This window comes from Protopterus annectens, chromosome 6.part0, assembly GCF_019279795.1.
Source record: "Protopterus annectens isolate FY-2018-M chromosome 6.part0, PAN1.0, whole genome shotgun sequence".
Lineage (NCBI taxonomy): Eukaryota > Metazoa > Chordata > Ceratodontiformes > Protopteridae > Protopterus > Protopterus annectens.
Genome location: NC_056737.1, coordinates 1,423,492,511 through 1,423,517,027, shown reverse-complemented (window position 1 = coordinate 1,423,517,027; position 24,517 = coordinate 1,423,492,511). Strand labels below are relative to the sequence as shown.

General features: G+C 40.4%; 1 protein-coding gene across 1 annotated transcript in view; it reads left to right on the top strand.

Moving 5' to 3' along the window:
• Window positions 1-24,517, top strand: part of LOC122803985 — a 220,870-nt gene that overhangs the window by 69,709 nt on the left and 126,644 nt on the right. Inside the window, exon 3 of the mRNA XM_044073665.1 lies at window positions 13,417-13,680. Within this exon, the coding sequence (XP_043929600.1) occupies window positions 13,417-13,680 (264 nt within the window). The remainder of the gene's footprint in view (window positions 1-13,416; window positions 13,681-24,517) is intronic.

Here is a 24,517-nt window from a genome sequence, read left to right as displayed (position 1 = left end):
TAACTATTTAATTAGGTAATGGAATCAATTATATTAATTATTAGCTTCTGATTTAGTATATAAGTTAAGGTGATTTTATGTTTGATTATAACCTGATGAAGCACTGGTGAGATCATGTGCCAACCGGTCCCACGCCTCAGCCTTGTACGCTCCCCACAGGACCTGGCCCTGCATGAGTTGAGCCTCATGATCATGGACAAGGAGCCAAACCATATATTTGGACTCCTCAACACCCCACCTCTGTGCTCGGAAGTGACTACCCTCTCCTACACCTGCAATCCTGACTGCAAATAGGTTCCACAATCAGTTATGCTGTGTATTCCCACCTATGGGGCTTATATATGCCGTTTTTCCCGTACTTATCTGTGATTGGCCAGTTTGGAAATGTATCAGCTTCACAAAACTTGCTTTGTCATGTTTCGCTTTCCATTCATTCCTATAAATATGCTAATAGTGCATTTCTCAGTGCATCTGTCATGGCTTAGTGGTTCAGTACTTTGACTATGGTGTATAGTATTCTGAGTTTGAACCTGGCCATTGCTTTTTTTATTTTATGACTGTCTACACAGGCTAGGAGGTGTGTCTGTGTAAAGTCAGTTTTGATACAGCTTGCTCAACGTTGCCCGCCTGTAAGTTGGTTGGCGCGGTGTGCAGCTCCGTGCAAATGGGTTACACTGGTTTACGTGTTATTTGGCCATGAGCACGCATATTACGCTCAGCTTAGTTATGGGCACACGGTTTCAGCATGTTAAAGCATTGCTCAACTCCAGGCACCCATATTACACCTGTTAAACCAATGCTCACCTGCGGGCAGTCATACTCAGCTTGTTGGAGCATTGCTCAGGTAAGGGCACTTATAACATTTTTTTTTTTATTGTATCACATTTTTTCAAAATACCTGGCCTATTTCATTACATTTTACCTAAATTATAGTTATATATATGTACATATATGTCAGGGGATTGTTTTGTGCTTATTTCACTAAAAATAATAAATGATGTTGCTGGGGCTCGAACCATGACTGCCTCTTCTTTGGCTGATGTCTCTACTGCTACACTATTGCTTCTTGACTTACTTTGCCTATTTAGATCTTATATGCTTTTCCACTGACTGCTAACTGTGGCTGAGCGAAGAGCACACCCTCGCAAATGAGCGCAATTATGGGCAAGCATTTTTAAAGTTTAAAAAAAAATTTAACTGTTCATTTTTACGTTTTACATTTCATTTGGGTTTATACTCTGTGGGGGCATGTGTGGTGTTGTGTTTGTTGACATTTCCGCGGACTCACTCATGGGGGTTTCCTTTTGGAACTGTGACTCTTCTGGGGGCGTGTCCGTTTGCAGGGCTCGCCCTGCGGACACGCCCCCTACTTTCTTGCACGGACCGTGTTAGCCTTGGGTGTGAGTCAGCATGCCCTCGTGAATATGCATGGAATGCTGATGTCACACCGTTTAACTGCAGCCTCCATGAAAGACTTGTTAACTCTTACACGGAGGCTTCGTGAATCCTGCCCCCAGTGTTTAGTAAGGTGATACAGCAGTGTAATAACTCAATGTTTGGTAAGATGCTAGCATACTGTAATAACCCAGTGTTTAGTAAGGTGATACAGCAGTGTAATAACTCAATGTTTGGTAAGATGCTAGCATACTGTAATAACCCAGTGTTTAGTAAGGTGATACAGCAGTGTAATAACTCAATGTTTGGTAAGATGCTAGCATACTGTAATAACCCAGTGTTTAGTAAGGTGATACAGCAGTGTAATAACTCAATGTTTGGTAAGATGCTAACATAGTGTAATAACTCAGTGTTTAGTAAGGTGATACAGCAGTGTAATAACTCAATGTTTGGTAAGATGCTAGCATAGTGTAATAACCCAGTGTTTAGTAAGGTGATACAGCAGTGTAATAACTCAATGTTTGGTAAGATGCTAGCATACTGTAATAATCCTGTGTTTAGTAAGGTGATACAGCAGTGTAATAACTCAAGGTTTGGTAACATGCTAGCATACTGTAATAACCCAGTGTTTAGTAAGGTGATACAGCAGTGTAATAACTCAATGTTTGGTAAGATGCTAGCATACTGTAATAACACACTGTTTAGTAAGGTGATACAGCAGTGTAATAACTCAATGTTTGGTAAGATGCTAGCATACTGTAATAACCCAGTGTTTAGTAAGGTGATACAGCAGTGTAATAACTCAATGTTTGGTAAGATGCCAGCATACTGTAATAACCCAGTGTTTAGTAAGGTGATGCAGCAGTGTAATAACTCAATGTTTGGTAAGATGCCAGCATACTGTAATAACCCAGTGTTTAGTAAGGTGATACAGCAGTGTAATAACTCAATGTTTGGTAAGATGCCAGCATACTGTAATAACCCAGTGTTTAGTAAGGTGATGCAGCAGTGTAATAATTCAATGTTTGGTAAGATGCCAGCATAGTGTAATAACCCACTGTTTAGTAAGGTGATACAGCAGTGTAATAACTCAAGGTTTGGTAAGATGCTAGAATACTGTAATAACCCAGTGTTTAGTAAGGTGATACAGCAGTGTAATAACTCAATGTTTGGTAAGATGCTAGAATACTGTAATAACCCAATGATTAGTAAAATGATACAACAGTGTAATAACTCGGTTCTTATTAAGGTGGTTTGAAACTCTACCAATTCAGTAAATAGTAAGGTGCTACTATACTCTACTAACTTATTCCTGGGGATTCATTAGATTCGTGTAGGCTTCACTCATAGCTGACATGGACTTTCCATGTTAGCATGATGAGCAGCAGTGCTAATGGCATATTGTTGCTACTCATTGTGCTTATTGTACAAGCACAGTTTCATCACCAGGAACAATGATTCCACAAGGAACGCAATGCATGCAGAGCACCACAAGCACAGAAACAAGTACATTCATGTTTGTCTATAAACAAACATTACCAGGAAAAGTGCTTCCACAAGGAACGCATGCCGGGCACCACAAGCACAGAAACAAGTAGCATTCACGTTTATCTATGAGCAAATATTACAAGGCACAGGGCTTCCAAAAGGAATGCATGCCGAGCACCTCAAGCAGAGAAACAAGTAGCATTCACGTTTGTCTATAAGCAAACATTACCAGGAACAGTGTTTCCACAAGGAATGCATGCAGAGCACCACAATCACAGAAACAAGTAGCATTCACGTTTGTCTATGAGCAAACATTACCAGGAACAGTGCTTCCACAAGGAATGCATGCAGAGCACAACAATCACAGAAACAAGAAGCATTCACGTTTCTCTATGAGCAAACATTACCAGGAACAGTGCTTACACACGGAAAGCATGCAGAGCACCGCAAGCAGGGAAACAAGTAGCATTCACGTTTGTCTAAGAGCAAACATTAACAGGACAGTGCTTCCACAAGGAACGCATGCAGAGCACCACAAGCACAGAAACAAGTAGCTTTCACATTTGTCTGTCAGCAAACATTACCATGAACAGTGCTTCCACAAGGAACACATGACGAGCACCACAATCACAGAAACAAGTAGCATTCATGTTTGTCTATGAGCAAACATTACCAGGAACAGTGCTTCCACAAGGAACACATGCAGAGCACCACAAGCACAGAAACAAGTAACATTCACGTTTGTCTATGAGCAAACATTACCAGGAAAAGTGCTTCAACAAGGAATGCATGCAGGGCACCACAAACACAGAAACAAGTAGCATTCATGTTTGTCTATGAGCAAACATTACCAGGAATAGTGCTTCCACAAGAAAAGCATGCAGGGCACTACAAGCACAGAAACATGTAGCATTCATGTTTGTCTATGAGTAAACATTACCAGGAAGAGTGCTTCCACAAGGAATGCATGCAGGGCAACACAAGCAAAGAAACAAGTAGCACTGACATTTGTCTATGAGCAAACATTACCAGGAAAAGTGCTTCCACAAGGAACGCATGCAGAGCACCACAAGCACAGAAACAAGTAGCATTCACATTTGTCTATGAGCAAACATTACCAGGAATAGTGCTTCCACAAGGAATGCATGCTGAGCACCACAAGCACAGAAACAAGTAGCATTCACATTTGTCTATGAGCAAACATTACCAGGAACAGTGCTTCCACAAGGAATGCATGCAGAGCACCACAAGCACAGAAACAAGTAGCATTCATGTTTGTCTATGAGCAAACATTACCAGGAACAGTGCTTCCACAAAGAATGCATGCAGAGCCCCAGAAGCACAGAAACAAGTAGAATTCATGTTTGTCTATGAGCAAACATTACCAGGAACAATGCTTCCACAAGGAATGCATGCAGAGCACCACAACCACAGAAACACGTAGCATTCACGTTTGTCTATGAGCAAACATTACCAGGAACAGTGCTTCCACAAGGAATGCATGCCGAGCACTACAAGCACAGAAACAAGTAGCATTCATGTTTGTCTATGAGCAAACATTACCAGGAACAGTGCTTCCACAAGGAACGCCTGCCGAGAACCACATGCACAGAAACAAGTCGCATTCACGTTTGTCTATGAGCAAACATTACCAGGAACAGTGCTTCCACAAGGAATGCATGCCGAGCACTACAAGCACAGAAACAAGTAGCATTCATGTTTGTCTATGAGCAAACATTACCAGGAACAGTGCTTCCACAAGTAAGGCATGGAGAGCATCACAAGCACAGAAACAAGAAGCATTCACGTTTGTCTATGAGCATGCATTACCAGGAGCAGTGCTTCCACAAGAAATGCATGCAGGGCACTACAAGCACAGAAACAAGTTGCATTCACATTTGTCTATGAGCAAACATTACCAGGAAGAGTGCTTCCACAAGGAATGCATGCAGGGCACCACAAGCACAACAACAAGTAGCACTGACGTTTGTCTATGAGCAAACATTACCAGGAAAAGTTATTCTACAAGGAATGCATGCAGAGCACCACAAGCACAGAAACAACTAGCATTCACGTGCGTCTATGAACAAACATTACCAGGAACAGTGCTTCCACACGGAACTCATGCAGAGCACCAGAAGCACAGAAACAAGTAGAATTCATGTTTTTCCTTGAGCAAACATTACCAGGAACAGTGCTTCCACAACAAATGCCTGCCAAGCACTACAAGCACAGAAACAAGTAGCATTCACATTTGTCTATGAGCAAACATTACCAGGAACAGTGCTTCCACAAGGAATGCATGCAGATTACCACAATCACAGAAACAAGTAGCTTTCATGTTTGTCTGTGACCAAACATTACCAGGAACAGTGCTTCCACAAGGAACGTATGCAGAGCACCACAAGCACAGAAACAAGTAGCATTCATGTTTGTCTATGAACAAACATTACCAGGAACAGTGCTTCCACAAGGAATGCATGCAAAGCACCACAACCACAGAAACAAATAGCATTCATGTTTGTCTATGAGCAAACATTACCAGGAACAGTGCTTCCACAAGGAATGCATGCCAAGCACTACAAGCACAGAAACAAGTAGCATTCACATTTGTCTATGAGCAAACATTACCAGGAACAGTGTTTCCACAAGGAACGCATGCAAGGCACCACACGCACAGAAACGAGTACACTCAAGTTTGTCTATGAGCAAACATCACCAGGAACAGTGCTTCCACAAGGAACGTATGCAGAGCACCACAAGCGCAGAAACAAGTAGCTTTCACGTTTGTCTAGGAGCAAGCAATACCAGGTACAGTGCTTCCACAAGGAATGCATGCCGAGGACCACAAGCACAGAGACAAGTAGCATTCATGTTTGTCTAGGAGCAAACATTACCAGGAACAGTGCTTCCACAAGGAATGCATGCCTAGCACCACAAGCACAGAGACAAGTAGCATTCATGTTTGTCTAGGAGCAAACATTACCAGGAACAGTGCTTCCACAAGGAATGCATGCCGAGCACTACAAGCACAGAAACAAGTAGCATTCACGTTTGTCTATGAGCAAACATTACCAGGAACAGTGCTTCAACAAGGAAAGCATGCAGAGCACCACAATAACAGAAACAGTAGCATTCACATTTTTCTATGAGCAAACATTACCAGGAACAGTGCTTCCACAAGGAATGCATGCAGAGCACCACAAGCAATGAAACAAGTAGCATTCACATTTATCTATAAGCAAACATTACCAGGAACAGTGCTTCCACAAGGAATGCATGCAGAGCACCACAAGCACAGAAACAAGTAGCATTCACATTTGTCTATGAGCAAACATTACCAGGAACAGTGCTTCCACAAGGAATGCATGCAGAGCACCACAAGCACAGAAACAAGTAGCATTCACATTTGCTTATGAGCAAACAATTACCAGGAACAGTGCTTCCACAAGGAATGCATGCAGAGCACCACAAGCACAGAAACAAGTACACTCATGTTTGTCTATGAGCAAACATTACCTGGAACAGTGCTTCCACAAGGAACGTATGCAGAGCACCACAAGCGCAGAAACAAGTAGCATTCACATTTGTCTATGAGCAAACATTACCAGGAATAGTGCTTCCACAATGAACGCATGCAGAGCACCACAGCAACAGACAAAAGTAGCATTCACGTTTGTCTATGAGCAAACATTACCAGGAACAGTGCTTCCACATGGAACGCATGCAGAGCACCACAAGCACAGAAACAAGTAACATTCACATTTGTCTATGAGCAAACATTACCAGGAACAGTGCTTCCACAAGGAATGCATGCAGAGCACAACAATCACAGAAACAAGTAGAATTCATGTTTGTCTATGAGCAGACATTACCAGGAACAGTGCTTCCACAAGGAAAGCATGCAGAGCACCACAAGCACAGAAACAAGTAGCATTCACATTTGTCTATGAGCAAACATTACCAGGAACAGTGCTTCCACAATGAACGCATGCAGAGCACCACAAGCACAGAAACAAGTAGCATTCACGTTTGTCTATGAGCAAAAATTACCAGGAACAGTGCTTCCACAAGGAACACATGCAGAGCAACACAATCACAGAAGCAAGTAGCATTCACGTTTGTCTATGAGCAAACATTACCAGGAACAGTGCTTCCACATGGAACGCATGCAGAGCACCACAAGCACAGAAACAAGTAGCATTCACGTTTGTCTATGAGCAAAAATTACCAGGAACAGTGCTTCCACAAGGAACACATGCAGAGCAACACAATCACAGAAGCAAGTAGCATTCACGTTTGTCTATGAGCAAACATTACCAGGAACAGTGCTTCAAAAAGGAATGCATGCAGGGCACCACAAGCACAGAAACAAGTAGTATTCATATTTGTCTATGAGCAAACATTATCAGGAATAGTGCTTCCACAAGAAATGCATGCAGGGCACTACAAGCACAGAAACAAAGTGCATTCACATTTGTCTACGAGCAAACATTACCAGGAAGAGTGCTTCCACAAGGAATGCATGTAGGGCACCACAAGCACAACAACTAGTAGCACTGACGTTTGTCTATGAGCAAACATTACCAGGAAACGTTATTCCACAAGGAATGCATGCAGAGCACCACATAACAGAAACAAGTAGCATTCAATTTTTCTATGAGCAAACCTTACCAGGAACAGTGCTTCCATAAGGAACATATGCAGAGCACCAGAAGCACAGAAACACATAGAATTCATGCTTGTCTATGAGCAAACATTACCAGGAACAGTGCTTCCACAAGGAATGCATGCCAAGCACTACAAGCACAGAAACAAGTTGCATTCACATTTGTCTATGAGCAAACATTACCAGGAACAGTGCTTCCGCAAGGAACGTATGCAGAGCACCACAAGCACAGAAACAAGTAGCATTCACGTTTGTCTATAAACAAACATTACCAGGAACAGTGCTTCCACAAGGAACACATGCAGAGCACCCCAACCACAGAAACACGTAGCATTCACGTTTGTCTATGAGCAAACATTACCAGGAACAGTGCTTCCACAAGGAATGCATGCCGAGCACTACAAGCACAGAAACAAGTAGCATTCACATTTGTCAATGAAAAAACATTACCAGGAACAGTGCTTCCACAAGGAAAGCATGCCAAGCACCACAAGCACAGAAATAAGTGGCATTCACGTTTGTCTATGAGCAAAGATTGCCAGGAACAGTGCTTCCGCAAGGAACGCATGCCGAGCACCACAAGCACAGAAACTAGTAGCATTCACTTTTGTCTATGAGCAAACATCACCTGGAACAGTACTTCAACAAGGAACACATGCCGAGTAACACAAGCACAGAAACAAGTAGCATTCACATTTGTCTATGAGCAAACATTACCAGGAACAGTGCTTCCATGCATGCAGAGAACCACAAGCACAGAAACAAGTATTATTCACATTTGTCTATGAGCAAACATTACCAGGAACAGTGCTTCCACAAGGAACGCATGCAAGGCACCACAAGCACAGAAACAAGTACACTCAAGTTTGTCTATGAGCAAACATTACCAGGAACAGTGCTTCCACGCATGCAGAGAACCACAAGCACAGAAACAAGTATTATTCACAACTGTCTATGAGCAAACATTACCAGGAACAGTGCTTCCACAGGGAATGCATGCAGAGCACCACAGGCATGGAAACAAGTAGCATTCACGTTTGTCTATGAGCAAACATTACCAGGAACAGTGCTTCCACAGGGAATGCATGCAGAACACCACAAGCACAGAAACTAGTAGCATTTACATTTGTCTTGGAGCAAACATTACCAGGAACAGTGCTTCCACAAGGAATGCATGCCGAGCACCACAAGCACAGAAACAAGTAGCATTCACGTTTGTCTAGGAGAAAACATTACCAGGAACAGTGCTTCCACAAGGAAAGCATGCAGAGCACCACAAGCACTGAAACAAGTAGCATTCACGTTTGTCTATGAGCAACCATTATCAGGAACAGTGCTTCCACAAGGAACGTATGCAGAGCACCACAAGCAAAGAAACAAGTAGCATTCACGTCTCTTTACGAGCAAACATTACCAGGGACAGTGCTTCCACAAGGAATGCATGCCGAGCACTACAAGCACAGAAACAAGTAGCATTCACATGTGTTTATGAGCAAACATTACCAGGAACAGTGCTTCCACAAGGAATGCATGCAGAGCACCACAAGCACAGAAACAAGTACACTCACGTTTGTCTATGAGGAAACATTACCAGGAACAGTGCTTCAACAAGGAAAGCATGCAGAGCACCACAAGAACAGAAAAAGTAGCATTCACATTTTTCTATGAGCAAACATTACCAGGAACAGTGCTTCCACAAGGGACGCATGCAGAGCAGGACAAGCACAGAAACAAGTAGCATTCACATTTGTTTATGAGCAAACATTACCAGGAACAGTGCTTCCACAAGGAACGCATGCAGAGCACCACAAGAACAGAAAAAGTAGCATTCACATTTTTCTATGAGCAAACATTACCAGGAACAGTGCTTCCACAAGGAATGCATGCAGAGCACCACAGCAACAGAAAAAGTAGCATTCACATTTGTCTATGAGCAAACATTACCAGGAACAGTGCTTCCACAAGGAATGCATGCAGAGCACCACAAGCACAGAAACAAGTACACTCACGTTTGTCTATGAGCAAACATTACCTGGAACAGTGCTTTCACAAAGAACGTATGCAGAGCACCACAAGCACAGAAACAAGTAGCATTCATGTTTGTCTATGACCAAACATTACCAGGAACAGTGCTTCCACAAGGAAGCACTGTTTCTGGTAATGTTTGCTCTTAGACAAACGTGAATGCTACTTGTTTCCGTGCTTGTGAAGCTCTGCATGCATTCCCTGTGGAAGCACTGTTCTTGGTAATTTTTGCTCATAGACAAACTTGAGTGTACTTGTTTCTGTGCTTGTGCTGCCTTGCTATGCAAGATTTGTAGCACTAGGTTACATCTTCACTCTCCCAACCATCCACAGTTATATGGATTAGCAGAGCGAGTCAACAGGACCCTTAAAAATAAGATTTCAAAGATTTGCACTGAGACAAATCTTAAATGGCCAGAGGCACTTCCCTTGGCATTAATGAGTAGGAGAAGTACCTTAAATACTACAAGGGGATTGAGTCCCTGTGAGACACTAATGGGGAGACCCATGGTCCTTCCAGCTACTTCCCGTGTGTCAAATAAAGTATTGACTCTAACCGATGATGTTATAGTGTCTTAATACACAAAATGTATTCATTTCTTACAGCAATACTGCAGAACTGTATGAAAAGCTCTTCCTAAACCTTCTGACCAGCCTTGTTACCAACTGTGGCCCAGTGATTGGGTTTATATTAAAACTTTCCAAAGAAAGAAAGGTTTGAGTCCAAAGTGGAAAGGTCCTTTTCAAGTGCTGTTCACCACATATACTGCAGTTCACTGCACAGGATTACCAACTTGGGAGTCATTCATCACATTGTAGAAAAATGTGTCATGTGAAGGCCCCCAGACCAATCGTCTTTATCAGAGCAAAGAAGATCAAATGATGCAGGATGAACTATCTGCCCCAGTGAAGGACTAAAAGAGAAAATCAACTCAGATGGTAGTCCATGCTGAATCCAACAACAGGTACTCCTATTTTGTTTTTGTTACTGTTTCCTCTGACAAGCTGGTCAAGAGTTTCCTGCTGGTTTTTAAACAGTATGCTGTGGACTTAAGTGTGACAAACTGCTGGGTGTGTTTGCATATACCTCATCATACTAAGGCAGGGATTTTCTTGATTCCAATCCCTACATCTCAAGTGATATTTGAAAAGGAACTTAGTGACACTAATCTAATTTGGAATAATGTGACTGATTTTCAAAGGTTATCTCTCTCCATCTTGCAACAACAAATTGTGAAGACCCATCTTATGCCAAAAATGGGGCTATACCAGTGTGAATCAGCAAATGCAATAACACTAGACATGCAAGTGTATCAAGTGTATTGAGCTCTTTATACTTAAAAAGCTATGACTGGCAGTGTGGCATGTGGATAGAGGATTATCACTACATTTGCAGTGATTGTGCCTACCCCGGGTTGCCAACAAACTGGTCTGGATAGAGTTTTGTGGGATATATCACTCCTGCTATTCAACATTTTGAGAACCATCTAGCAGGCAGACTCAGAAATAAATGGGCAATTTACTGGGCAGAGCAAGTATTTTCAGTCTTTACTCCTGGGTATGGACTACAAAGGACAATGCTTGAAATCAACATGCTTGCCCAGATTTTTTAGGCAGTCGAAAATCATACTTCACATCAAATCAGGATGGCAAACTGAAAAATGATTGAGATATGAATGCTGGTACTACAAAATCGTCTGGCACTTGACATAATGCTAGCTGCCAAGTGGGGGGGTCATGTGCCCTCATAGGAAGTTGTTGCTGTTCCTATATTAGTGACTCTCATGATGAACAAGAAAAGTTGGCCAATTTCCTGGAGCAGAAGGCCTAAGGACCTGGGCAGCACAGCTAAACAATGGACACTTTTTGGATGGTTGGGCAATGCATTTGGTAACCTAGGAACTAGTATATTACAAGATACCATTACAATCTGTATTATTCATTTAGTTGTTTTAATATTTTTTGTTCAAAAGGCTGTGATTATAAAATGGTTAAGCTTACCTGCACGTGCAATGCCACTTATAAAAGTATCTAATGATGAACAAATGATTGCAGCTGATGAATACTATGATGCTGAAGCATACTTAGTTAAATTAAGAAAAATTAAAATATAATTGTGTGTTATGTGACACAGTGTCAAATGGGGGACTGTTATGGAAAAAATGTTATGTCTCATAATTAGTCTTCACTAAACACATAATAACTTGTAGTTTCTTCACAAGTGAGTCAAATAAAATGTTTATAATATGTTTACATCTAAGGAAAACTGAAAAAAATAGATGCTTGATTATGTAAGATATATTTTCATATAAGTAGTAGCTTTATATTTCAAGTTCCTTACAACTAAAGATCTCTCTGTTAGCAAACAGTAGTGGACTGACAGATAACTAAAGGCAAAGTAAGTGGTGAATAAGTGAAGGGATGTTATATTATGCTATGCCTGAAGAGTTTCAAGAAAGTTAATGAATTGTGCTAGGTATCTGTAGAAACTTATTAACAGAATGCTCTGGCCTTTGCAGGCTTTAGTATCAGTTTCCACAACATACCTTTCAACTGTCCATATTTTTGCAGAATGTGCAGATTTTTGGTTCATATTTTAGGTCTGTTACTCACAAAATGTGTGGTTTTCTGGCAAATCACTAGCATGATCTGAGGATTAATGTCACTAAATAATGCCATACATTTGAATTTCAGACGTCAAATCATTGAGAAAATGCATGATAAAACAAACCTTGTTACTCTAGCAACTTTCTAAGTTTATAAGAGCAATATTTAAAAAATGTCCCTATTTTTGGGGCTTTGTTCTCTCTTTTTGTTGGGCTTTGTCCAGATTTCTTGCACTAAGAAGTTGAGGGGTATGTTCTGTGAGATAGTGTATAGTGGTACTAAATGTTATAAGGTTAAAAGATAAAGTTTTAGACAAGGTGATCTACGTTTTAAAATGCATATTTGTAAAGTGTTCACATCAAGCTCTAAGCAAGGAACACGAGGGGTGAAATATAAAATACATTGATTTGTTTAAAGCAATGTTGCATCAAAGTTCTGCGTGCATAAAAGTGATAAGAAAAAAGTATATAAATTCATTTTTTTCCCTTTATTCTTTGAGTCTGATCTGAATATTTTGTCAGGCAGTCTCCCAGCACTGTTTATAGAATAAACCACAACTTTGTAAATCCTGAAGTGTCATTCTTGACTGAATCAAAAGGTAAAATGTCTTTGTTATTTTAATTTTGTACTTTAAAGGTAGTATCAAAACCCACCAAAAACTAGGCATGCTATGCAGGAGCAACAACTACCTGCCCATATCTGACAAAAGTACCCTGACCAAAACCTAACTCTTGCCCTCACTATTATATGGTACCCAATTCTAATTTATAGACTTAAAAAAAAAAATTTGAAAGCTGATGTAACAAATTTTCCAAATTTGCATTAAACTCAACCCCTCTAACTCATCACTGGAAAATAAATATAAGGTAAGTGATTCAAATCCTCACCTACATGCTGCTACTTGTTGTTAATAGCTCATATCTCTAACCATATCAGCTAACTGCCAGACAGCTACTGGTGCTGATACACAGAGGGGTAAAAGTAAATGTGCTCAGAAATATGTTGGTACATTTCAAAAAGAGACACATAAAAGTGACTGGAGGACACAGTCTTTACACTTTTCATATAGTGTGTTTAAGGAAAGATGAAATACTAATTTCAAAAGTTATATGTGTAAAGCGAAAAATGCAGACTTCCTTTTTCATGCAGCCTAGCCCTTTTATTGCATATAATCCAACTAATTTTATTTTTCAACAATGTGATCAATGTTTTTTTTTTCTTCATTCTTGCAGATCAAATAGAGGAACCACAAATATACATGGAAGAAGACACTGGTACACCAGTTTGTGCCAGCAAGAACAGCAACTATAAATATGATAAATGTGCTCTGTATCTAAGTGGTCAGTATAAAGAATCTACACATATTTGCTTTGATATCTTTTGTGTTTTTGGCATTGAACATCCATCTGCTCGGAATAATTTAACCTGCTCATGTTACGTGGCTGAAGTATCAAGATGGACTCATCACAGTTCTGCTTTTACCAATGAACAAACATGTAAGTAGCATTTTGTTGTGTTTTACTATTACTGAGAAACCTTTACCCAATGCAAGTTACTGCTATTTCAGCATCACATTCTAACACTGAAGCACTGTGACACCCCCCTCAGCATTTATCCCTTGTTAGCTACATAACCACTATTATTGGACCTTACCTGCATGCCATAAATCATAACTGTAACTGCTTGATTTCACCCAATAAACATTTAAACTACCCAAACTTAACATGTTGCTGATGCATAAAACCCACCATCAAATTAACAGTTAGTAAATTATATTTTCAGCCAACACTGCAGCTATCCTTCACCATCTGGGATAATGAAATTAAGCATTAATATCAAATCCACTATATACACTTGTTACATAAAAGCTCATGTCATGCTTATCGAGTCACAAAAGCTTATCAATGACTGCTTGAGAATCTGTTTTCTCTAAATACAGGTACTTGAGCTGCTCTATATACAATAGTGTGTGCCACAAAAATAAGCATTTTTTTGTGAGGGACAACTGTCACACACTTCAAAAACCTTTATTATTCTTAGTCCGATGTCTGTGCACATTGGAGAAAAATTAAAATTAATCAGTGTGTCTCTCTTTCCTCGAGGTTCACTTGCCTCAGACCACCCAGAACATACTGATAAGTGAGTAAATCAATTTTATTCTAAAAGGGAAAGAAGTTAACAAAACTCTTAGCAAATGCCGTCTCAAAGCAGCATGCTCAAACATGTGAGAATTAAGCTCAAGAGATACAAGTGAAAGTCATCCTTTAATGACAGGCTATAGGCTTTTCACTGGAGCTGTTTCCTACTGTTATGACTAAGGCTGGATCGAACAGGTCAACTACTTATATAGTAGTTGAGCCATCAGAGTTTAATGTCCTGAAGATATTTTTAAAATAACACTGAATCAACTGCCAACAAACCATGGCATAACAAATCCAGTTAATAAATAAATGTAATCTAGTCTTAGACACTGTACATCTTTAATCTACAGCGTTTAGCAGCAAGAATTCATTTACTTATCTATTAAGTTTACTGACTAGGGTACTGTACTAATCCCAAAGGCCCTATTTCAGCCACTGCCAGGAAAACTTATTATACTAAGTAGTAAAAAGTATTACATCATACAGTGTAGCAGGGGAAACAATAAATTGTATACATACTCTAGCCTATTCTAACACTGCAGACTTCTAACTCCAACTGACTCTAACTTGCCCCAAAACTACCTACCCATATCTCTACAAAACACTTCCCTGTCACACTCTCCCTAGCACTTACGCCTCCCCTCCCTCACCCATTCCCCCCTCCTCTCTCTCTCCTCTTTCCCTTCCTGTTATTTCTCATCCACAAATGCTACCTTCTTGAAAATATTGTAAATACTACATCTTTTTGTATTTGTCACAACCAAAGCACAAGTGTTCTATGTAATTACTCTTTAACATTCAACACTATCATGTTTCTTTGTTATTCCTGTATTGCTACACTCAGAAAACATTCACCTGTGTATACAGTTGTAATTTTCTATTGTTACAGCTCTCTTGTTATTTTCAAATTTGATACAATGTTGTATCTATAATTAACTGTATGGAGCTTTTCTCCACCCGGTCTGCACCGAAAATGGGCTCCTGAGCCCAGCGGACTTTCCTGGTAAACAAAAGACAATAAATAAATAAATAAATAAATAAATAAATAAATAAACAAAATGAATGTAGTCAAAAAATTATCAGAAACAATAAAAAATAAGGGCTGGAAAAGCAACACTGGTATGAACTAAAATGTGGGTATCAGATGTTTTGTTTAGTAAAAGGAAGATGAGTGGGCTGTTTATTACCAAATACTCCATTGATCATTGTTATTTACTACCCTTTCAACCAAATATTGCTTACAGACCCATCCAGCTTGAATTGTAGGTAGGTAGATAGAGTCAATAGTGCATTCTATATATGTGCACATCTGTTTTACTAAGTCAGTATATTATTTGACCATTTGGTCACAAGTGTGTGTGTGTGTGTGTGTGTGTGTGTGTGTGTGTGTGTGTGTACATATATATATATATATATATATATATATATATATATATCTATATATATGTGACACACACACACACAAACACACACACACATATATATATATATATATATATATATATGCCATATTTACCCTGCTTACAGGAGTTTATGGAATAAGCAGTCTGTGTCCTTAACAAGTACCTCACATGTAGCCTGCTGTATTTTTGTTTTTTGATTAATACCTATTTTTCAAATGGATGAATAGTTATCCTTTTGCATTGTTCGGTTACCTGTTGTTGCCTCAAAGGAAGAGGTTCTCCTGTTTGATTCTCAGCTGGATTGCCTTCTGTGCAGAGTCTGCATGTCCTCCCTGCATTAGTTTGTGTTTTCTCTGGGTGATCCTGTTTTCTGCCATGTTGCAAAGACATGTGTCTGGAGAGTTTCTTCCCAGGCCTCCACTGAAAACTGTCTCATTCCAAGTCAAACTTTTCTGGTAAACAAATGTTACATAAATAAATAGCATCTAAAATAATAGGAAAATCTGATGAAACAACTGAGAGTTATCTAAAGTGTGTTTAATTCAAATTGTAATAGCATAGCAAGCTCTATTACCACATTTAAAAACATAGTCTGTCGAGTTATCTAAAGTGTGTTTAATTCAAATTGTAATAGCATAGCAAGCTCTATTACCACATTTAATAACATAGTCCAAACAGACCTCTGTCTTTTTTTTTTTTTTGGGGGGGTTAATGCTGCTACTTCCAGGCCTGATTTACTCCTGCACATGATGTACCTGTTTTGGTAGGTATGTCCCTATTTTCAGGATTGATTTATAATTAAAATGCAAGCATTCTGCCAGGATGGAATGGGAAATGGACCCAGATGATGAATTCATGAGGAACATGTATGAAAACTTCAAAAAATCAATACACATTAAAATCATTCAAGCCAAAATTTATTATTGTATGTTAATGCAAGCATCACAATTTAAGCACCCACTACAGTTTTAGAAAAAATAAATAAATACATTTTCTTGCCTCACCAAAAATATTCCCATAACACTGCTATTGACATACACATGTTAAATGATATCTTTAGCAACATAAAGAACTGTCCTAAAGTATCAGATGATTTTTAACAATGAAACTTCTGTCACTTCTCTAATAACAATAAAACTTCTGTCACTTCTCTAAGCAATCTGCCATTTTGTTTAGGCAAATCATCAAAAAGAAGGCCAAAAGCCTACTGGATAAGATCTGAACAAACTTTAACCTTAACTACCAGTGTATTCACCTACTTACCTGCATATTAAACAGTGACAATACTCTAACCTAGATTTTCAATGTTTCTTAAACTAAAAAATAAGAATACATGTAACAGCATGAAATATTTAAAATAAGAATACGTGTAACAGCATGAAATATTTAAAATAAGAATACGTGTAACAGCATGAAATATTTAAAATAAGAATACGTGTAACAGCATGAAATATTTAAAATAAACTAGTTCAAAACTTTCTACTTTTGTTTATTTGCAAACAGGGATGCACACTTCACTGAGGACTTTCTCTTATCATTTAACACATGCAAGTCAAATGTATGGTTGGCATTTTCATTGGATAACTTGTATGTCAAATTCACCTCATTGCAGGAAAGATCAGAGAATAAAAACAGAGCAGGTTAAGCTCTGTGGCTGTGGATTATGGACTACTGGGGTGAGGGGAGTTGTCCCTTTTCATTGGTATCATGCTGTCTCAGACTTAGCATAGGTACAGGTATAGACAAAAATGTTTATCTATATCTAAATACATAGTATGGGGTACGTTGCAGGGAGGCTTGACTCTGAGTGAAATCATTCACCTAATTTATTTTGTAGCACTTTAATTGACTTAAAACTTTCAGTGATCACAAAATTGCAAGCACTGAATTTTGTCAGGTTACCTTAATGTTGTTGTTTTGGCTTTTTCTGGTTAGGGGTTGCCACAGCGGAACTCTGGTCTGCTAATGATTGGCAGTAGATTTTTATGGTGCCAACTCAACGCCCAACCTTCAACGAAAGCATGCCCATTCACACATGTTTTTCGAATGCTACTCAACCTCAGGGAGGACATGCAGACTCCACACAGAAGGCGCTCCAGCCAAGAATCTAATAGGAGAACCTCTTGTTGCATGGCGACAGTGCTACCGCTGCACCACCGTGGCTTACCTTAATATATATGAAAAAAGTAGAACAAACAAAATATAAAAACCAAGAACACCGGTTCACAAAATGGTAGAGTCCAGCTGCTTCCATGAAGAAAGTAGTTTAATTCAGTCATTCCTGTTAGAAACAGACTGCAAAAACAGAGCTTAGTATTTCCACATGCAGTTGTCATATCTGAACAAATCCACAGTGACCTTGGCAAGTACAAATTATTTATTCATAAAGAAATGATAAGTGCTTTTGTTTCATACAAAAAAAACTTCTTCAGATAAAAGCATCACCATCAAAACTTCAGCTTTATATACACCCCTTTAAGATGTCAGTCATTACAAAAGCATGCTAAGACACCCCCCCAATCCATTCATGATTAAAATTGCCATAAAAAACATTTTACAGCAACTCTACATAAAATAAAATATATACATATACATATATGCACGTTTATATTTAAAAACAACTTCCATGTATATTCAAATAGTCAAGTAAATCATCTCTCCAATGCTTTAAGTTTTAAAATACTACTAATTGAAACCTGCTCATTCAAAAATGGCTAGAATGTAGCATTCAAGGGTAGCTGTCAGATCAATTCATGTCTTTCTAATAATATAAAACATGCTCCACCCATTTCATTTTATGTAACTCTGCTCTCGCCCCTAACCCTACTGTGCCTCTTAATTAAAAAAATGCCTTCCCATAATACTAGCACTATTTAGTCAAAATTGAGCTGAATGTTGTCAGGTTAAGGGTAGTTGATTGGAAAAGATGTCTTTCCTTTCTCTATGTACTTGGTGTCACTTTGTTTCTTGAATAATATAATAAATGCTTGACCTATCATGGTACATGTTTTGAAGTTTCCTGTGTTCTTGTATATCTTTATATATAAATATATACATATATATGATTTGATTCATTGTTCGTATGTTTTACTTAATTTATCTGCCTTTGATGTTACTTTTCAAGTGGAGCTGTTCTCTTTAAAACTTCCGGTAATGTGGTCTTTCGACTTGAGCATTCTAGGTAAACAAATGTAAGATAAACATAACATCATAACACAACAGAGACACACAGAGTTTGACACTAAGCAAGTCATGTTACCAGATAATTATCAAAGTCCCAAGCTTTCATTGAAGACTGGCTTCATCCCCATTAAAATACTAGTAATTACTCAACACCGTAAAACTACACTGCCATTCATAAGCAGACAGGTGATCCGCTTTGGCGACCCCTATCTGGGAAAAGCCGAAAGAAGAAGTAAAGCTGGATTCAGGTGCATTTTAGTGTGTAACAATGCACTCTCTCTCTCTGTCTCACACAAACACACACACACACACACACACACACACACACACACACACACACACACACTCTCTCTCTCTCTCTCTCTCTCTCTGTCTCTGTCTCTCTCTCTGTCCCCTAGCTTTGAACCTCTGACTGCTTCTTTCTGCAGGAATCTTCATGCAAATTATGCCACAATTCTGTAGTAAGGAAATATTCATTCCCCGGGATTCATGAACCTTGCGCCAGGCGCACGCATAGCGTAGGCATTATAACGCCAAATATGGCCACCGAGCGATTCAGGTATGATTCAATTCCACGTGCACTACCGGTGTATGCCAGATCTGCGCAGCCCCCGGCGTAGGTATGCTAAACACCCTATGTGTGGTGTGTCACCATGCAAATGAAGGCATATAGCGATTCACGAAGTGGTGCAGGCGTAGCATAAGCCCACGGCAATGTAAACCAAAAAAAAACGGTTTACATTTCCACAAACATAACATCGGAGTAATGGAAGAGTGTCAGACCCAGGTATCACACTGTTAACATATGCCAATGGCGAAATACACAGACAATGGCAAAAGAAAACATGCACAACACGTAAATAACAACTTAAATGGCAAGTCCACAGTAACTCAGGACATGTGTGCGGAAGGTGCAACATAATGAAATAATGAAATAATATAACAATGTTATAAAACAGCATCGTAATAGACATCAGGTTCACAGCATAATACACCATGGTATGCATGGAACGCCACAACCACGGTGCAAGGGTTGCCAAGGACTCGTGGCAGTCTTCGGCGTGGTAACTATGAATTAGTAGTCAATGCCATGCAAATGAGGCAGATAATACTGAATCGCAAATTCCCGCGAGTAAGGTTGTACCAAACGGCGCGGTAATACACCGAAGAGTGGCTCAGAGGGAATACATGACATCTGCAGAGGGGTGTGCCACCGTAGCAGTAAGCACATTGGAGCACAGCAAACCTGGGCTGTACATCGCAAATCAAAGCTGCAGGACCTGGGTGTGGGGTAATAGTTTAGCTGAGAGCACACAATGCGTGCAAAAGTGCATGTGTACGAGGATGACAACGTTCCCGGAACCTAGTCATGTGGCGCACGCCCCGCAAACAATATCGGAAACAGGAAGGTGATGTGAAGAATATAAGGAAATGCGGAAGAAGTGTAATTGGAGTACTAATGAGCAATCAACACTAATCAACCCACGAAGGCCAATCGGTGGCAGCTGACAACTCTGCATGCAGAAACCTGCAAAACAGGATAGGGGAGGCATATGAATGCAAAGAAAGTAGGGGAGGTAGCAGATTGCAAAGATAGAAGACCTGACACAGCAGAGCAAAGCAGACAAGCAGCACAACGGCAGTGGCACACAAAATGCATGATATGCCATGTCCATGAAAGTACAAATGACAGTGCTCTGCAGGATGCATGCCAGAAAATGGTAGGTGCAACGTGCAGAAATAGTAAGGGAAGGTCGAAAGGTAATCCATGGCAGGCAAGAGTAATGCAACACCAAAGGCAACACCGTTGTAGTTCCATCGGTAAAACACGGAAGATAACCCTTAGATACGGCCGTACAAACACACCCTATGACATCATCAGTGTGCACAGCACAATAGTATAAAGTGTGAATGCACACAACACACAGCCGTGTATTCCCAAACACTGCACCATAGGTGTAAACACACGGGGAACTTTTAAAATGTACATGTTGGGTGCTGCCGTAGCTGTGATCCATCAGCATGTGTTAGAGACAGACGGTGTTGTGGAGGAGGATGCCGACAACCACCGCAGGCCTCGAAGGAGAAGGAGAGTGTTCAGACCAAGGGTAACCTACAAGGGGCTACATGACCTGGAGATAGTAGAGTGTTACATGGTGGACAGGGACATGTTACAGCAAATAGTGGAGCTGTGCCGGCCACACCTGAGAACAAGAAACAACAGAGGGAACCCATCCCAGTGGGCACAAAGGTATGTGTAAGCTTGCGAATACTGGCCACAGGTACCTTTCAAAGGCCAGCTGGAGATATAATGGGCATCTCACAGGCATCAGCATCCAGGGTACTACACCAGTTCCTGGATGCCATGTTACCACATGCCAATGAGCATATATACTTCCCCAGATTTCAGGAGGATTTGGCTAGCAATATGTGCCACTTCCACCGTGTGGCACAATACCCGGAGGTACTGGGTGCGATAGACTGTACACACATACAAATCAAGTCACCACCTGGCGAGCAGGGTAGACGCTACATAAACCACAAGGGATTCCACTCCATCAATTGCCAGGTTGTGTGCAATGCCCAGGGCATTATCATGGATGTGTGTGCTGGCAGCCCTGGAAGTTACCACGACTCCCATATCTGGCATGCCTCACAGCTGTATCAGGTATTTGTCAGGGGAGACATCCCACAAGGCCATCTCGTGGGGGATGCTGGCTATGCACTGGAGCCGTGGATGATGACTCCCATCAGAAATGCACACACACACATGCAAGAATGCCATAATGAGGCACACGCACAAACCAGAATAATCATAGAGAGTGTGTTCGGGATGCTGAAATCACGGTTCCGGTGCTTGGATACATCTGGTGGAGCCTTGCAGTACTCTCCAGGCACATGTGCCCACATATTCATAGTATGTGCCATGCTACATAATATGATCCTGCGAAAGCAGCTGCTTCAGGGACATAATGGTGAAGGGCCACAAAGCCCACCACAATTGCCAAGGCCAGTCCAGGCACAGAGGGTTCCAGACCAGGAACACACTGTGCCAGCCCCAGTAGGCAGACGGAGGCGTACCCAATATGCCTACGCCTTGGCAAAGAGGGACCGTATAGCACATACTCTGACAGCGTAGGGCCCATGGACTGACACCTCCCCACCTGCACACACAGTGAAATGGATGGCACACAAACATGACCACCTGTAAAGTGTAATGTATGGGTGGCCTTATGTGTGACTCCAACATAGGCAGCCCCCAAACACTGTAAACCCAACAGCCAGTGGAACATGTAACGCCAACGCCTTATCTGCAAAGCCATGGAGAGGATCATAATGGACCTCATAAATAAAGACATAGGGAATTTGCAGACTTTGGATCCATCCCAGTTTGGCTTTGTCAAAGGCAGATCATGCCTTCTAAACTTGGTTGACTTTTTCGAAACAGTCACCAAAGCCATTGATGAGGGAAAGGCAGTCCATACAGCCTACCTCGATCTGGCGAAGGCCTTTGATACAATACCCCACTCGGGTATCATTGAAAAACTCATCAGCTTAAATGTTAACCCATACATCACAAGATGGGTTGCAAACTGGCTGAGTGACAGAACCCACAGGGTCAGAGTTGCTGGCGCCATGTCAGACTCAAAGCCTGTCACAAGTGGTGTACCACAGGGCTTAGTCCTGGGCCCACTCTTGTTTGGCATCTACTTTTCCAAAGTACAAGCAAACACAGGAGGGTTATGGCTGACAAAGTTTGCAGATGACTGCAAACTGGCGCCATAGTAGAAAACACATCTGACACAGATATCCTTCAGAAGGGTCTCACAGAAATGGATAACTGGTGCCAGAGCCATGGCCTAAAGTTAAATGCCAAAAAATGCATAGTCATACCCTTCGGGAAAAACAAGGTTACCCTAGCTACCAAATAGGTGGCAATCCACTGAGTACAGAAGAAGTTATCAGGGACCTGGGGACCCAGGTTGATAGTAGTCTGTCATTCGACACCCATGTAGCTAAAGTAGTTAGGAAGACCTTCTACATTGCCCACCTTATCATGAAGGGATTCTCATCTAGATCAAGGAGGTCATAGTCTCCTATACTCATCACTCATCAGACCAATGATTGAGTACAATGCCCCATCTGAATGTATCTGACCCGACACTTGCAGCAGCTGGAGAGGCCACAAAAGTTCCTCACCAAAAGGATAAAGGGTCTCAAACATCTGTCCTATGCTGCCCGACTGAAAGAACTCCAGCTCTATTCAGTCGCCACGCTTGCTCAGAGGCGACCTTTGCCTAACATACAAGGCCATGTCAAACCCAGATTTGATGAATATGCTTCACCTCAAAAATCTAGATCCGTCAGAGCCACAAGGCGGAGACTTAAACCTCGACACGGCTATTAATAGGACGTGCTGGAGGGATAGATTCATCACCCAAAGACTCCCTATGCTGTGGAATAAAATCCCGGTATAAGTGAGGCAGAGCACCTCGCTGGCCTTGTTCAAGAGAAATCTTGACCAATGGATGGGAGATCGCAGATATACCCCAGGGATTACCTCAGTGTCACTGCTCAACAGAGGCACAGCAAAATAATGGGTATAGTTCCCCATACTAAAGGGGTGGCGTAAGCCACAAAACTATGGGCTAGGCTTGTAAATGCCCTCGGGCAGATAGCCTAGTATGAACCTATGAACCTATGAACACATGAACAGTACGTGAGTCCTACAGAATATGGCGTTGCTGTGTGCCTGCCACATTCGCCGCAAGATGTATACATATAAATATATATATATATATATTTATATATATATATATATATATATATATATATATATATATATATATATATATATATATATATATATATATATATATATATATATATATATATATATATATATATATATATATATATATATATATATATATATATATATAGATAAATACGTACACATATACATATATATAATACAGATAAGACAGGGAATTAGAGGGATATAAGGTGACTGAGATGTATCCCGCGATATCTGTACATAGTATACATAGTGCAACGACAATCTGAACATCCGGGAGGTTCAAAATAAGAGGATACCGCCAACCATGGAATGTGTAACATACCGATATGCATAACCACGAGGATGAAAGACCGCCAGAACACTCAGTACATGAATCCTACAGCATATGGCATTGCTGTGTGCCTGCCACATTCGCCGCAAGATGTATACATATAAATATATATATATATATATATATGTATATATATATATATATATATATATATATATATATATATATATATATATATATATATATATATATATATATTATATATATATAGATAAATATGTACACATATACATATATATAATACAGATAATACAGGGAATTAGAGGGATATAAGGTGACTGAGATGTATCCCGCGATATCTGTACATAGTATACATAGTGCAACGACAATCTGAACATCCGGGAGGTTCAAAATAAGAGGATACTGCCAACCATGGAATGTGTAACATACCGATATGCATAACCGCGAGGCTGAAAGACCGCCAGAACACAGAACTGTAACAGTACATGCATATGTAATAGTATGATGATATGA